At 42.5% G+C, this 13,813-nt stretch overlaps 4 protein-coding genes across 5 annotated transcripts; all 4 read right to left on the bottom strand.

The window, feature by feature from the left end:
* Positions 1 to 528: 528 nt before the first annotated feature.
* On the bottom strand, positions 529 to 1,506 carry grem1a (gremlin 1a, DAN family BMP antagonist). The gene is made up of 2 exons (XM_046372484.1): positions 1,367 to 1,506; positions 529 to 1,202 (listed from the first exon to the last, which is right to left on the bottom strand). Exon 2 carries the CDS (start codon positions 1,192 to 1,194, stop codon positions 655 to 657), a length of 540 nt encoding a protein of 179 aa, XP_046228440.1. The 5' UTR covers positions 1,195 to 1,202; positions 1,367 to 1,506; the 3' UTR covers positions 529 to 654.
* A 95-nt stretch (positions 1,507 to 1,601) lies between these two features.
* Positions 1,602 to 5,045, bottom strand: LOC124050205 (neuroendocrine protein 7B2). Its single transcript, XM_046372483.1, has 6 exons — positions 4,988 to 5,045; positions 4,314 to 4,539; positions 3,592 to 3,741; positions 3,306 to 3,418; positions 2,659 to 2,712; positions 1,602 to 2,416 (listed from the first exon to the last, which is right to left on the bottom strand). Exons 2-6 carry the CDS (start codon positions 4,537 to 4,539, stop codon positions 2,285 to 2,287), a joined length of 675 nt encoding a protein of 224 aa, XP_046228439.1. The 5' UTR covers positions 4,988 to 5,045; the 3' UTR covers positions 1,602 to 2,284.
* An 852-nt stretch (positions 5,046 to 5,897) lies between these two features.
* Positions 5,898 to 8,366, bottom strand: LOC124050203 (rho GTPase-activating protein 11A-like). The gene is made up of 8 exons (XM_046372482.1): positions 8,070 to 8,366; positions 7,895 to 7,991; positions 7,441 to 7,697; positions 7,112 to 7,263; positions 6,922 to 7,023; positions 6,644 to 6,817; positions 6,475 to 6,565; positions 5,898 to 6,269 (listed from the first exon to the last, which is right to left on the bottom strand). Exons 1-8 carry the CDS (start codon positions 8,243 to 8,245, stop codon positions 6,155 to 6,157), a joined length of 1,164 nt encoding a protein of 387 aa, XP_046228438.1. The 5' UTR covers positions 8,246 to 8,366; the 3' UTR covers positions 5,898 to 6,154.
* Positions 8,367 to 8,921: 555 nt separating this feature from the next.
* Positions 8,922 to 13,530, bottom strand: actc1a (actin alpha cardiac muscle 1a). 2 transcript variants are annotated; one of them, XM_046372481.1, is made up of 8 exons: positions 13,396 to 13,530; positions 11,596 to 11,749; positions 11,355 to 11,483; positions 11,037 to 11,232; positions 10,775 to 10,936; positions 9,975 to 10,166; positions 9,302 to 9,483; positions 8,922 to 9,193 (listed from the first exon to the last, which is right to left on the bottom strand). In XM_046372481.1, the coding sequence occupies exons 2-8, from the start codon at positions 11,722 to 11,724 to the stop codon at positions 9,050 to 9,052; spliced, it is 1,134 nt and encodes a 377-aa protein (XP_046228437.1). In that variant the 5' UTR covers positions 11,725 to 11,749; positions 13,396 to 13,530; the 3' UTR covers positions 8,922 to 9,049. The 2 variants fall into 2 exon arrangements, with proteins under 2 accessions (XP_046228437.1, XP_046228436.1); XM_046372480.1 differs by lacking the exon at positions 13,396 to 13,530 and having other exon boundaries at positions 11,596 to 11,790.
* Positions 13,531 to 13,813: the final 283 nt, after the last annotated feature.

Here is a 13,813-nt window from a genome sequence, read left to right as displayed (position 1 = left end):
TTTACAATACATGATATACATATTATACACCATCATAAAATGAAGTGGCATTTAGCAGTGCAGGTTCTGAAAAATTCTCTAAATCATGAAAGTCATCAGCTTTACATCCCACACAGTGGAAATAATACAACCATCCAAGTTTCTGAGTCCTTTAGCACTTTCTCCAGCTGCATATCCATTAGCCTGTATGTCTGCAACAAATATGACATTATAAATTGTTAACAAACCAGCCTGCCTTAAGCTTAAACATGTCCTCAATGGCTCCTATGGTCAGTTCACTCAACTAAACCCTGAACTAAACAAATCCTCCAAATCTGTGGACGCTCATAAAAACTGCCTTTGTGGAAGCAGTGACTGATAATTTACATGAAAGCGGGACAGTGTGATACATCACTAAATGCAGGTTAACCGAGGGAACTTGGCACCTGACTCAATCACTCATGTATATTGTCAGTCAAACGAAATTAGTGTCAAATTCCCTCCATCACAATGACAAAAAAGGCTCAGTTAAGTTCCTCATTTTCCCGCTTTTAGATGTGTCCTTTAAGTAAAATAAGTTTCCCGGGTTTTTTTTTTTAAATATATATTTTTGCAAAGCTGCACCTTCCCCCCAGCTATGGAGGATATAATCGTCCCGGATGTATTAGTTTGCGTCTAATCCGTACCAATTGTTGTACAGCGGCACTGCTTTACGCGCTGGATCCGTTTCTTCCTGGTGCTGGGTGTTTGACCCGGACAGAAGAGGGTGTAAGTTACGGTGCTGAAGGTTTTGGGTTTGCAGGCGGAGCAGGACTGAAAGACGTCTCCGTCCTGGTAATTATGCCTCGGGATGTAGAAGGAGTTGCACTGTCCGTAGCAAAACCGGTTAATGATGATGCGGCTCAGGCAGCCCTCCTCGTGGATGGTCTGCTTGAGCGGCTGCGTCTTGCACCAGTCCAGCCGCAGGTACCGACGCTCCGTGACGTGCAGCGCCTCCTGACTGGACTCCAGCACTTCGTCGGTTGACATTACAGATCCAGCACCCCGAGAAATGAGTCCACCGATGGGTGGTTGTAGGCATCTTTCCGACTCGTTTGGGTTGTACTTGTTTGGGTGCGGGAAAGCGCCCTGAAAGGTGTCGGCATCTGTACTCCACAGCGGGTTGAGCAGCATAGTTAGAACCAGAGCAGAGATCAGCACTGATGGTGTCTTCATCGCTGAAGCTGAAAGAGAAAAAGACACAAAGTCGATTTTGAATGGAGAGAAGTTTGCGCAGTTTTCCTTTGGTTTTTACGCGCAGCTTTTACGCGCGCTCTACGCGACAAACGCGCGATAGTTTAGGGGATCATTTTAACAAACAAAATCAGCAATTACTAGGTAGAGTTACCTGTTGTTTATTCAAGCTCCTCACAAGAAAACTCGATCCAGTCAGACAGTTTACAGCATGCGTTTCTCCTCCAGGCCCTTCCTCCTCTGTAGTGGCTTTATAAATGACATACTGAGGGCTTTTCTAAACGGTCTTGAGCTTCAGAGCTTCAGCAGAACACGCCCACCCCTGCCAGAACCCTGATCCTCATTTTATCTGTTTGAAAGGGAAAATAACTATCCAAGTCCAAACTCTGTCAATGCAGATAAAACGTTTATTTGGTTTAACAGAAGAAAAGCATAACACAAGCATTTTTGTCGAGATGAAGCTGCCTGTAGAGACTAACGTTACTGCGGTATGGTGATGTGAGTAGACACTAATCAGAATAAGATTTCTTTTCTTTACATGACAAAGCTACAACAAGTTATGATTAACATGATCTGTATTCAATCTATGCTTCAAGATACAGACGTGATTATATCGAGACATTAAAAAATTATACTTCAGAAACTTCAGAGTGAGTAAAACTGTACATGAATAATGATAATAATAATATTAACTGTCTGAGTGAACATTCCTCCAAATCAACATATCTTTATACAACCTGTCATTATAATACAGTTGTAGATAAACCTCACAATGCCAGCCAGGTTTTTAAATTTTAAATGGTTAAATCTCAGGTGTTGTTACTGTTCTACATGCTTTAAAACTGTTGCTGTAACTGTGAATCACTTTTTCCCCCTATAACTGGACCAGTCTACAAGTCCATACGTAAAAATAAGAGCACCAGGTGTAAGACATGCTTAATTAGTGAATAACATCTGGGCCAATTAATATGTTTGCAATAAAAGTTTTGAAAAAGCATGAATGATTTTCATCTTCTCTCTACATACGGTTTCTTATTTTAATCAAAATGCTTAAACATGTGGGTGCAGGAGTTTAGGTTGTGGATTTGCTGGCAGCAGGGACTGTCGGTGCCTCTTCCTCGTCTTCCTCAGAGGAGAAGCGAGGAACAGATTTTTTGGCGACCACATTGTCGAGCCTCTGGCCCATTAAATACGGGTTGACACCCTGCAGGGGGGCAGACAAAAATATTACCAGAAGTACAGTCAAAGACTTCATATCTGAATGAAAAATATGAGGCGAGTTTGTCCCCCCCAAATAATCCAAAGTGACTTTTCTTCTTCCCATCTAAATCAGTGAGTTTGAGAGTACATTTATCACTCCCCTCGGGGGTACATTTCAGTGCTGGTGATGTGGTTTTTCAGACATAATGCTACAAAGGAGGAGGAAAAAGACAACAAACACTATACCCTCTTTCTTCTTTTTGGTCCTCCCTTCAGTTTCTGGTACAAAAGCTCCTTGTTCTGAAGGGAAAAGCAGAAAAAAAAAACAGTTTTATATCACGTACCCATTGCGTTACTGCTGGCCCTCTTTGGCCTTAAATTACAGCCAACAAATTGCCTGAATGCCTTTCCAGGGAATAAAAACAGCCAAAGGGGTGATTTCTCCCGGCCAGGCCAACTACAAAGTTTTGTTTGATTTTTAAAATTGCAAAAGTCTTGTCTTCATTTTGTATTTGTGCTGTCGCCAGCATGGGAAACCATATCTGTCATATGCCAGGCTGCTTGTTCCCGACATGCAGAGAGGAAAAGATGAGGATTTCTCTTCTAGAACTGGAACAAATTCTTATCATAGTGCTACACCTCAGCACCAGTTGCTATTGATATTAATATTCTGATAATTGATCATTTAAACGGCTGGTGGTTAAAGGGTGAAGATTTGCTGCTTTTCTCTGTTTTGTGACAAAGTAATGGGAACATGTTTGGGTTTTGGACTGTCGTTCTGACAAAACAATCTACTCGAAGCTCTGTGAACTTGGACGAACATGGGCAATTTTTACCATTTGATTGATGTGTGATAAAACAAATAATGAGTTCCAGCCCTACTGTGCACTCACCCACTTCGCCAGGGCTGGGTAGTCATGCTCCGGGTCAAATAGGTGCTGGTGTTTCTGAAACTCTCTGCTGAACTCGGCTGTGTCTGGAGCGTTTTCCAAACAGCCGTCTGCTGCTGTGAACGTGGTGAGAGGCACACAGAGAGGAGGAAGAGCACAATGCACCGCCTTAAAGACCGACCCATTGAATTCAGCAAAAAGTGGCTGATCCGATAAATAACATCTGCCTTGATTTTCATACTGAGACATTAGCATGTTAATAAATAATGTGCTTAGAACCAGTTTCTACCGGTCTTTCCCAGCGGACAGGGGTTTGGAGGGTCTGGGTACCCGTGGTCATCACTGAAGTCTTTGGGGACGTTGTCGCCTGTCAGCTCGGCCACAATGTTGGGGATGTTGCCAAAGGGGCCGAGGTGCTGCAGGCCTTCGTGAGCACCACCTTGTGGATGAAAATAAGAACTACAGTCAACTACAGTCTTCACCATACAAGCACAGGCACAGGTGAAGTATTTATTTACATTTAACGTCAAATCTGAATATTCTCCATCTGACAACAGAATTGTTTAACCAAAATTGATAGCCAATTAACTGTTTGTCTTTAGCGAACAATTTTGTGGTTTCAGGTGTCAAACTTGAGGATCGGATGTTTTTCTTTGTCAAGTATGGCAGTAAATCGAATAGCTCTGACTTTTGGACTGTCAGTCGGATTAAACAAGCACTTTGAAGATGTCAGCTTTGGCTCAGTGTAACTGCAATGTGTATTGTTCACTATTTTTCCTGACATTCAGACAAAACTATGTATGGGCCGAGAAATAAATGCTGATTAACTGATAAAGACATATAAAATATCAAAAACCTGACCTGAACTGTGCCAGGATCACATTGGGTGTAGATTTAACATAACATATGATAACATGCACTTTGCAGAGGATTTCTTCTTCTTCTTGGTTTCACCCGTTTCATCTCTTAACATGTAAGACTTTAAAGCACTGAGAAATGCACCCAACACACCCTGAATGCTCTGAGGTCCGACAATGTTGGTGGCCTGATGTGCGGGATACTCCACCCTGGGACGCGCAATGCCCAGCTGCTCCATGACGCCGTGCAGGAGCCGCTGGATGTCGGCCTCAGACACCTGGTCCGCCGTGCGCGGGCTGCGGGCCGGAGCCCGGCCGAGCTGCAGGCACAGGAGGAGGCCGAGCAACGATAACCGCACAGCCGGGCCCATTTCTGCCATCTGCAGGGAGAATAAACACAACAGACTTAAAGATGAACAGGCGTGTAATCATGTGCAAACACAGCTGCGTGTTCCTGTTAGACACACGGCAGGCTAACTGGGTAAAATAAATAAATAATAATAATAATAATAATAATAATAATAAAAAGCGTCCATAATATGAAAGTAGCGATTTCAAAGGATGTTCTTATGTCATAGAAACAATAACACAGGCCTACATTGTCTGTAAATGGAGCAAAGCCTTCGTGTGCCACTCACTCTGTAAACACACACAAGGCCAACGTAAACAGTCTATAAATAGACTCAATGATACGCCACAGACACAGAAAAAGCGCCATCATTTGTATTAAAATCTGTTCAGCTTAATTTACTTGATTAACAAATGATTTTATCGCTAAAAACCATCACAAACCTTCCTATAAACGGGTTTTCGCTGTGTTTTTCTTACCGTGTCGCGCTGATGGTGGCACCTGCCTGCTGCGCGAGACCCCTGTTAAATTCGTCACAATAATAAAAAAATGTATTTCCGGTTTTCAAAGTAAAATTTAAAAGAAGCCTTCCAATCCCTCCAAATACGATACAAAGACGTTTCAGAATCAGTTCCTCGTACAATTTCGCCGCAATTCACTCTGATTTAAGTTAGTCTAGCATAAACTCAGATTTTAGTGCTTCGTTGTTATCCTAAAAAATGCTATAAACGTATAGTTTTTTTCTCCTGCTTTATTTTGAAGGGAAAAACACTTAATTTCCTTTCTCATCCGAACTGTCCATTATGCAACCTCGCAGGATCCGATCCGCCCCACTTCACTGTTCAGATGCAGTTGCTAAGATACCAGTATCCTCCCTTCTCATTGGCTGTTGCGCTGTTGGCCCACGACAGCACTGCACGAGACAGGCGTAATGAGCTGGTCAGGGCATCGTCATGTGTTACTACTCAACACTTTCAAACAAAATGTTCAAAACTAAAATAAAATAAATGTATTTTGCTCATAAGAATTAAGAATCACTTTATTGACAGTATATATATTTTACATATACACATTGAATTTGTCTTCTGCATTTGACCCATCCTTAGTTGAACACACACATGCAACACCCAGCAAATTGCATGCAGTGAAACACACAGGAGCAGTGGGCAGCATCAAGCGCCCGGGGAGCATAAGTGCCTTGCTCAAGGGCACATCAGCCAGCTAATGGGGAGGTGGGGGGGGGGCATTTTTCACATCAATCACTCCACCACATCCAACCCTCCGATCACAAGCCACTTCTCCTATGCTCTGAAAGAGCCTCACCTTCTCACAACTACTTAACTTTTAGAAGTTTGTGTAACAAGTGCAGGTAAAAGATACACAAGGAAAAGCAGTGAAAAAAAGAGATTTATTCACTTAATATAAAAACATGGTGACTACTTAACACATACAACAATCGCGCTATGAAATAAATAGACAAATACATAAATTCACTAAAACATAGCATCAAGATGCAATTTAAGTTACCCGATTTAAAATAAAACTAAACTGCTCTAAATACAACAAGGTCCATCAGAGATTATAAACTAAAATATGTTGCAACAACATGAGGCAACCCACATGACAGTTCCTTAATATTAAACACTTCATAGTGAAGTGCGTCTTCTCCAAGGTGTGAACTGCAGTTTCCCAACACCTGTGAGCACAGGAGAGCTGCCTTCATCCCCGGCGAGTCTCGGGAAATGACCCAGTCGCAGATCTCTTAAGACAAGGAAAGGGATAAACGAAGGAAAGGAAGGAAAGGTCAGATTACGTGTATTAGACTTTTTTAAGTGACTCCATGATTGTTCAGAGAGCTTTGGTATGATGCCACGTTACTGCCGGTTCTCACAGGAAGCAGAGCTAGATTAGCTGGTTCTACACTCTATGGTTATCATCTGAAACAGATTATGCTTTTATGATTTACCTTTTTAGTCCCTCACGTGGAGTCCTGCATGTCTCATTGCCAGCAGGTCTCAGACTGTCCAATAAAGCGGCTGCAGGTCTGAAACTTTGGTCTGCAAACAATTTAAACATCATCACATTCTGTACAAATTTGCCTCAATTCCAGCCTGCTCCTTTCTCATTGTGTTTACCTGCACAGGGCATGCAAGTCCTGAACAGCTGGACGCTGGGGAAAGTCTCAAGCCCGATGCTTCTCCTGAGTGTTTTTCTGTCCCCTGAGGTGGACCCTTGCTCCGGCTCCAGGACTGTGGGCTCGACCTTTGATCTCCCTTGAATGAAGGGCACCGTCTTCACAGACTGCCTCACTTCAGGCATTTAAGAAAATGAAATTTAGGAGCACACAGGAGACTTTGACACACTGCCAGTTTTTTTTAAGCAAGACCAATATTTTTCAGATGTATTTTCTTACCTTTGAAACTGTGTCTTCGTTTATGTCCTCTCTTTGAGTCTTTCAGAAGATGGAAATTCATCAGAAATTCCATGCTGTCCATGACAGCTTTTGGAATCACACCTAACAAATATGATGAAGTTCTGAACGTTGCAGACATAATGCACTTAATTAAAATGATCAAGTCGAGACAAGGGGATTGGTTGATTACCGAATAAGTGAGGATTTTCAATGAAGGTGCGAAGGACAAGAACTCTGAGTTCAAGTCGTCCTTCGGACATCTCTGTCTTGTTGGGTGGTGGTAAAAGACATGGAACAAAGACGGTGGCGAGATTAGAGCTGGTCATCAGGTTTTCGCTGCATCTGACGCCATCACATAGAATAAAAAGGAAAAACACATGCAATAAAATCATTAATGTGTCACTTGAAACTGTGTGAAATCCTGTCTGAAAAACATAGTTAAAATGTAAAAAGAGCAAAATAAACAAAGTAAATAGCTTGTTACACTACATTTTAAATTTCCCCACATTAGTATCAAACCTCTGGGAGACTTTGGAGAGGAAGCTGAACAGATAATGTAGACAGGAGGAGTTTCTGGCCGGTAGCAAGCAGGACAGCAGCTGGAGGGCTGAAGTCCTGTCCTCCAGGTTGGACAGCGCCTGGGCTTTGAGCAGAGCTGCATGCAGCTCGGAGGGAAACAAAGGCTCTGGAAGCTCCCTGCAGAACTGCTTGATGAGAGTTGCCACGTCGTAGGGGAGGGCTGTGGATAGACAGCCCTCTTCACGATTCAGTTTGGTCTGAATCAGACACAGCAAGCGCAAAATGAGAAAAAATTAAAATAAAAATTCACATCACACGCACTACTGGTTGCGTGCAGCATCACAGAACTTGTTCATGCACAGAAGCTGAACTGCTGTTTGCTCAAACCATCAGGTGGTGCCATTACTCAAAGTGGAAATTGCGTTAATGAAATCCACAAAGGTCAAGGTCCTACCCTGAGGGTCTTAATGCGAGGAAGAGAGCCTGGCTTTCTGAACAGGCCTACAGTCCCAACACGCTCCAGAAGATTTGAACAAGTGTCCACCAAAAAGCTGAGACACAACATGTTGAAAGAACAGGATTAATCACTGAGCTGTTGCTCTGGGCAAATATCACAAACTCCCACTCACCAGGGCACCAGTCCAAACTCAGGTATGTATCGCCTGGGTAAATTCTCCAGAGGAACACCGAAGATCTTTGCAGGCCCGATGAACAGTCTGTCCTTCTTCTTCTCAAGGCTCCTCACAGTTATCCCATGAAGAACTTGAAGGTGAAACCGGATGACGTTACTGTCTGTAACCTTCATGATTTAAATATCAGTGAGAAATGTGAGAAACTACACAGCTCAACAGCCTCTAACTGTGCGACACCGTAACCTCACCATGTCACTCACTGGTGAACGAAGGAGGCTGGCTTTATCACGCTCATCCATATCACCTGTGCCACAGGTGACAAGGAAGTGAAGGAAAAGTGCTGTGTTCAGGGCACATGGTGAACGTGGTAGATATGAGCTTTTAATTTGAAAATAACTTTCTCTTCACAACCTTCAGCAACTACAGAAAGTCACTTTATTTTTCATATATACCTTTGTTAGTTGGGAAATTAAAGGATGTCTAATGTGGTCTAAAGGTAGAAAAGTAGCTAAATCTTAAGGCCTCCAATTCCCATGATTTACTGTATTATTTAATTACAGTAGAGTGAGGATTTCTGGTGCATTTTTCTTGAAGGTTAATGGAAAAGAGAAAGAATTCTTACAGGGTCAAAACTCATAGAATGAAATTGATGTTGATACTACAAATGAGTCTTTAAACCATTTTAATTTCTGCACTTGAACTCATGATATTCTAAATCTATCAACGATTAAAGGAACTCATGGTTATCAAACTGCCACCAAAGGACGTGCGTTGCATCAACAGACATCTTATAATATGCTCATGGAAATGCTCACTGCCTGCATAATGAGACTCCAGCACTGCACACTGTTACTGTTAAAAGCAACTATTTTTATTACAACAGCACATGTATATACAGCAAAAGGCACAGTAGAAATACAGATATGGAAGGAGAGCTGGTGCAGTTGGTGTGGGGTTTTTTGGTGATGGTCGGAGATTTAGAAGCATTTCCTGTGGACGATGGAGGGGCCAGCCTCATCGTACTCCTGCTTGCTGATCCACATCTGCTGGAAGGTGGACAGGGAGGCCAGGATGGAGCCGCCGATCCAGACGGAGTATTTCCTCTCAGGGGGAGCGATGATCTGCAGGGAGGGACAGAGGTACGAGTTGGTATGAGAAAATTTTTTCCAACATGCTGTACTTTGGCACTTCCTGTTTCAACCAATTAATGCTGATCAGTAATGGCTCACCTTGATTTTCATGGTGCTGGGGGCCAGGGCGGTGATCTCCTTCTGCATACGGTCAGCAATACCAGGGTACATGGTGGTACCGCCGGACAGCACATTGTTGGCGTACAGGTCCTTACGGATATCAATGTCGCACTTCATGATGCTGTTGTATGCAGTCTCATGGATACCAGCAGACTCCATACCTGGGCAGGTGAGAAGAGACAGGTGAGTGTTTGTATGGCTGACAGTGAATGTGTGCTAATACAAAAATAATTACAGAAATATTATGAAAGGCAATAGCAATGATTTTATTCATACAGTAGCTTTTGAAAACAAAGATGCAAAGTACTTTTTACTTTTTACTGACAGTTATGACAAAATCCATCAGTTGAGAGAACCATAAAACAGAAATTGTAGAACTTTATTATTATATTAGCAAACTTTATATTATCATAGTAAATTTGTAACAGCAGTAACTCAAATTTGCTGCCTTACTACAAGTAAATTAAGATATAATAAATTCACGCGCAGTAAACACAGTATAATGTAGTGATAAGCAGATATGAAGATAATTAATTAAAAGTATTTTTTCCTTTTGGCCACTAGATGGGGTAAACTCACACGAACTGTTTTCAAAGCGTTAAAAACGACATATGCACAACGTGCGGCGTTCACGCACACTGTCAGCACTCACCGATGAAGGAAGGCTGGAACAGGGTCTCGGGGCAGCGGAAACGCTCGTTACCGATGGTGATCACCTGACCGTCGGGCAGCTCGTAGCTCTTCTCCAGGGAGGAAGAGGATGCGGCGGTGGCCATCTCGTTTTCGAAGTCCAGAGCGACGTAGCACAGCTTCTCCTTGATGTCTCTCACGATCTCACGCTCAGCTGGAGGGAGGGATTGTCCAAGTTTAGCAGACCGGTCTCACATGGTGATAATAACACTCTACACATATTTTCTGTAAGCATTTTTTTACAAACAGGCTTCTAAAATAATAAAAGTTCTTTCTCTGGTCAATGGAAATCTGATATGACCAGCAGCTTCCGGTGGCTAATGTTAGCTAACTTTAGTTCAATATTTGTAAGTGCCGGAAGTGGAAGTAAATGGGGCGTCGCCAATTACTTATTGACTCTATTCATGCAGTGGGATTATGAAACATGTAAAGCAATTCCTTGAAAAATGAAAAGTAGAATTCATGAGAAAGAAAGTCCACCTTTTTTCAATTTAATGGACTATTTCCATGACCAGTAGCTTACAAACTGACGTTAGCAAACTGATGTTAGCTTGATTTTGCTAACAGACATGTCAGTTTATTGACATTATGACTGTTCTAGTGGCTATGTTCATGTTATTTTCCTGGCATTTATCATTATCATAATCAGCGGTGGAACATATCTGAGTATATTTATTCAGTTATAGTACTTAAGTTCAGTTTTGAGGTGTTTGTGCCTGAAGTTTTACCTCAGTACACCGCACACTTTTGGGCACTTCTTACCAGTGGTAACAAAGGAGTAGCCACGCTCAGTCAGGATCTTCATCAAGTAGTCAGTCAGGTCGCGACCGGCCAGATCCAGACGCATGATGGCGTGGGGCAGAGCGTAACCCTCATAGATGGGCACGTTGTGGGTCACACCATCACCAGAGTCCAGCACAATACCTGTTCAGAAAAAGCAGCAGTTTGTCAGAAGATACAAAGCTTGCATGTTTATCGGTCAACCGTGTTTTCAAGGAGTTTGAAGTCCCTGGTTGAGACTCACCAGTGGTACGACCAGAAGCGTACAGGGAGAGCACAGCCTGAATAGCCACATACATGGCAGGGACGTTGAAAGTCTCAAACATGATCTGGGTCATCTTCTCCCTGTTGGCCTTGGGGTTGAGGGGGGCCTCAGTCAGCAGGGTGGGGTGCTCCTCTGGGGCTACACGGAGCTCATTGTAGAAGGTGTGGTGCCAGATCTGTGAAGCAGGGAAAGGGACAAATATGTCAAGGACTTGATTTCATTTAGTTGATGTAAAATAACTCAGAGCTAGGCTCCAAAATTCAGATTTTTCTTTTTCTTCGTGTCTTAAAATCTCACCTTCTCCATGTCGTCCCAGTTAGTGATGATACCATGCTCGATGGGGTACTTCAGAGTCAGGATACCCCTCTTGCTCTGGGCCTCATCTCCCACATAGCTGTCCTTCTGACCCATACCCACCATCACTCCCTGAGAACGAAATAAGGACGACTCAGAATCTCAGGAAAAACACAGACAGCCTGTGATAAAGCCACAAAAATGTAATCTATCAGAAACTTTCTGGCCCTTTCAGTTTCCCCACCTGGTGACGGGGGCGTCCAACAATGGATGGGAAGACAGCACGGGGAGCGTCATCACCGGCAAACCCAGCCTTGACCAGGCCAGAGCCGTTGTCGCACACCAGGGCGGTGGTCTCGTCGTCGTCACACATGTTTGGTCTTCTTTGGGCTGGCCTTCTGTATGAGGCACAAGATGGAAACATTGGTTTGTGGTGGTCACAGTAATGTTTTGTTTTGTCTGGCTCAAGAGCATCTTTTTAACAGTTTCTGCATCAAAACAGTGTACATTTATTGCTTTCTTCAAGGTTCTTAATAAAGTTTCTTTTGTACTTTTTAAAGTAACCTACCACATTTATCGTGTTTAAATACATATTACCGGTATTTGATGACTAATTTTGCACAAAAAAAATAAAACATTCAGTACCGAGGAAAATGTGGCACAATGCACAGTATGAAGTCACCTCAGTGCTCTAATCTCTTTTGAGTCTCACAGCTGCCTGAAAAGCCAAAACAGGACATGGCTCGACCCCCTTCATACACTCTCACAGGTCTATTTTCAGCCTCGGGACCCTTGTCTCCCAAGTCCACCACCCCACCCCCTCTCTTCTGTATCTCATCGTTAAGCCAGAGCCAGTTAACAGCTGAGGCGGTGTGTCTTTTGACAAGTGGCACTTGGACGTCTGGGTCTATCGTCAGCTGTCGCCACATAGTGGCCTCCTCTGTTTGGAGCTGAACCATGTGCTTAGATCCTTACAGGATGTCTGGACACAGTCTGCATCCCAAGTGGCAGCATCCTGTCCTTCATAGAGGTTTTGAGTCAGCATTTGTGAGTTCAGTGTGTCTACTGTAGCCATTTATGAAATGTTTTCATGGAAATCAGCCTCAGTACTGTGGATGAAGTGGTGAAGAAGGCATCATACAGACAGCTTTATCGAAGCTCAAAAAACACGAGCTAATCATGAAGTTGCCACCAAAAGTACCTGGGAATTCATCATGTATCCCTTCTGTCCTTCCTGAGGTTGACAAGACTGACTTAATTTTTTTAAACTTTTGTAGGCATATTTATTAATTTGATTAAGTTAAAGTTAGTTTCTGATTGTTTTTTTTATATATATGTAGTGTTGTTTATATTTATTTGCATTAGGTATTTTGTTAGGTAATTGGGCTTATAACGGGACCGGGTAAACTAATTTTGTTCCACCTCATGTTTCTACATGTGTGAAATGACAATAAAGCTCCTTGAATCCTTAAATCCTTGAATCCTAGTTCAACATTACCAGTACCTCACCTGTGTACAATTAAACTTGGTCTTGTCGTTTCAAGGTAATACAACTTGCTTAAAATAATTTTCCTGGGGTTTTAGAAGCGCTTCGCCCTGCATTTAAATAAATTTATTCTGAAATGTTACTTTCATTACTTTTTAAACTTAAATCTTTTGATTTTTCATTCAACCAAAGTCTAAATGAAATTAAACATCTCTTTGTGAAGATTGTTTTAGCCAAAATAGGCAGACTAAATTATCTAAAAAAAATCTCAATATTTATTAAACTGAAAACTTTAAGAGTTAGAGATTCATGCCTGTACTTCACCACAAGCGTCCCATTTCTGCATCCTTAACAAACATCCTAATGTCTTTCCAAGTGCAGCTCACTGTGTCTGAATCTTTCATATTTTGCAACACCATCTGAGCTCTAATCACCATCTTCAAGCTGTAAAATAAAATAAATCCATGTTGTGGCAGCAACAACATCTGCTCATCCTCCCTGATCCCTAAGGTCCAAAAACCAACAGCCGAAAGGCAAGAAGACTGCAAAGGGACTCACCAAGTTGTAATCACAAGACTGGAGTTTCCACCGGGACAAAGCACGACAGTCCGAGGGGGTCCTTAAATATGTCTCAGCATCCTAAGGCTGGTGGGCTGGTGGGCGGGCTCAGGGGTTCACACAAGCCCAAATTAAGTGCTGCTCGGCAAAATGCTTCAGTAAAGTAGATCCTGTGTCAGGGACACCACCAAACTGGAGAGATGTCGCCTTGGTGATTAAAGGCAACGAACAGAAGTACTTTTCATACAGAGAGAAGTATGGTTGATGAGGATTTGTGCCTGGATGATAGTGACTTTGATATTAATTTAAGTGTGACCAAGGAGCTGTAAAATATCCTCAAATTGTGATGTGCAAACATTTGACAAATATAAATGGGTTGTACATTAGAATTCTATATCTTGATTGTATTTAAGGTGTC

The sequence above is a fragment of the Scatophagus argus genome, chromosome 19 (assembly GCF_020382885.2).
Source record: "Scatophagus argus isolate fScaArg1 chromosome 19, fScaArg1.pri, whole genome shotgun sequence".
Taxonomy (NCBI): Eukaryota; Metazoa; Chordata; class Actinopteri; family Scatophagidae; genus Scatophagus; species Scatophagus argus.
This window is presented reverse-complemented; position numbering and strand designations above follow the sequence as displayed.

What these genes read in the sequence shown, in the direction of transcription:
- grem1a (XM_046372484.1), bottom strand. Translation starts at nt 1,194, where the DNA reads ATGAAGACACCATCAGTGCTGATCTCTGCTCTGGTTCTAACTATGCTG.
- LOC124050203 (XM_046372482.1), bottom strand. Translation starts at nt 8,245, where the DNA reads ATGAAGGTTACAGACAGTAACGTCATCCGGTTTCACCTTCAAGTTCTT. An exon ending in GACTTGCATGCCCTGTGCAG is followed by an intron (nt 6,566 to 6,643) that starts GTAAACACAATG and finishes AATTGTTTGCAG; the next exon opens with ACCAAAGTTTCAGACCTGCA. An exon ending in CCACGTGAGGGACTAAAAAG is followed by an intron (nt 6,270 to 6,474) that starts GTAAATCATAAA and finishes CCTTGTCTTAAG; the next exon opens with AGATCTGCGACTGGGTCATT.
- LOC124050205 (XM_046372483.1), bottom strand. Translation starts at nt 4,539, where the DNA reads ATGGCAGAAATGGGCCCGGCTGTGCGGTTATCGTTGCTCGGCCTCCTC. An exon ending in CGGACCTCAGAGCATTCAGG is followed by an intron (nt 3,742 to 4,313) that starts GTGTGTTGGGTG and finishes TTCATCCACAAG; the next exon opens with GTGGTGCTCACGAAGGCCTG. An exon ending in ACCCAGCCCTGGCGAAGTGG is followed by an intron (nt 2,713 to 3,305) that starts GTGAGTGCACAG and finishes TTTTCCCTTCAG; the next exon opens with AACAAGGAGCTTTTGTACCA.
- actc1a (XM_046372480.1), bottom strand. Translation starts at nt 11,775, where the DNA reads ATGTTTCCATCTTGTGCCTCATACAGAAGGCCAGCCCAAAGAAGACCA. An exon ending in ACTGGGACGACATGGAGAAG is followed by an intron (nt 11,233 to 11,354) that starts GTGAGATTTTAA and finishes CCTGCTTCACAG; the next exon opens with ATCTGGCACCACACCTTCTA. An exon ending in GTTCCAGCCTTCCTTCATCG is followed by an intron (nt 9,484 to 9,974) that starts GTGAGTGCTGAC and finishes TCACCTGCCCAG; the next exon opens with GTATGGAGTCTGCTGGTATC.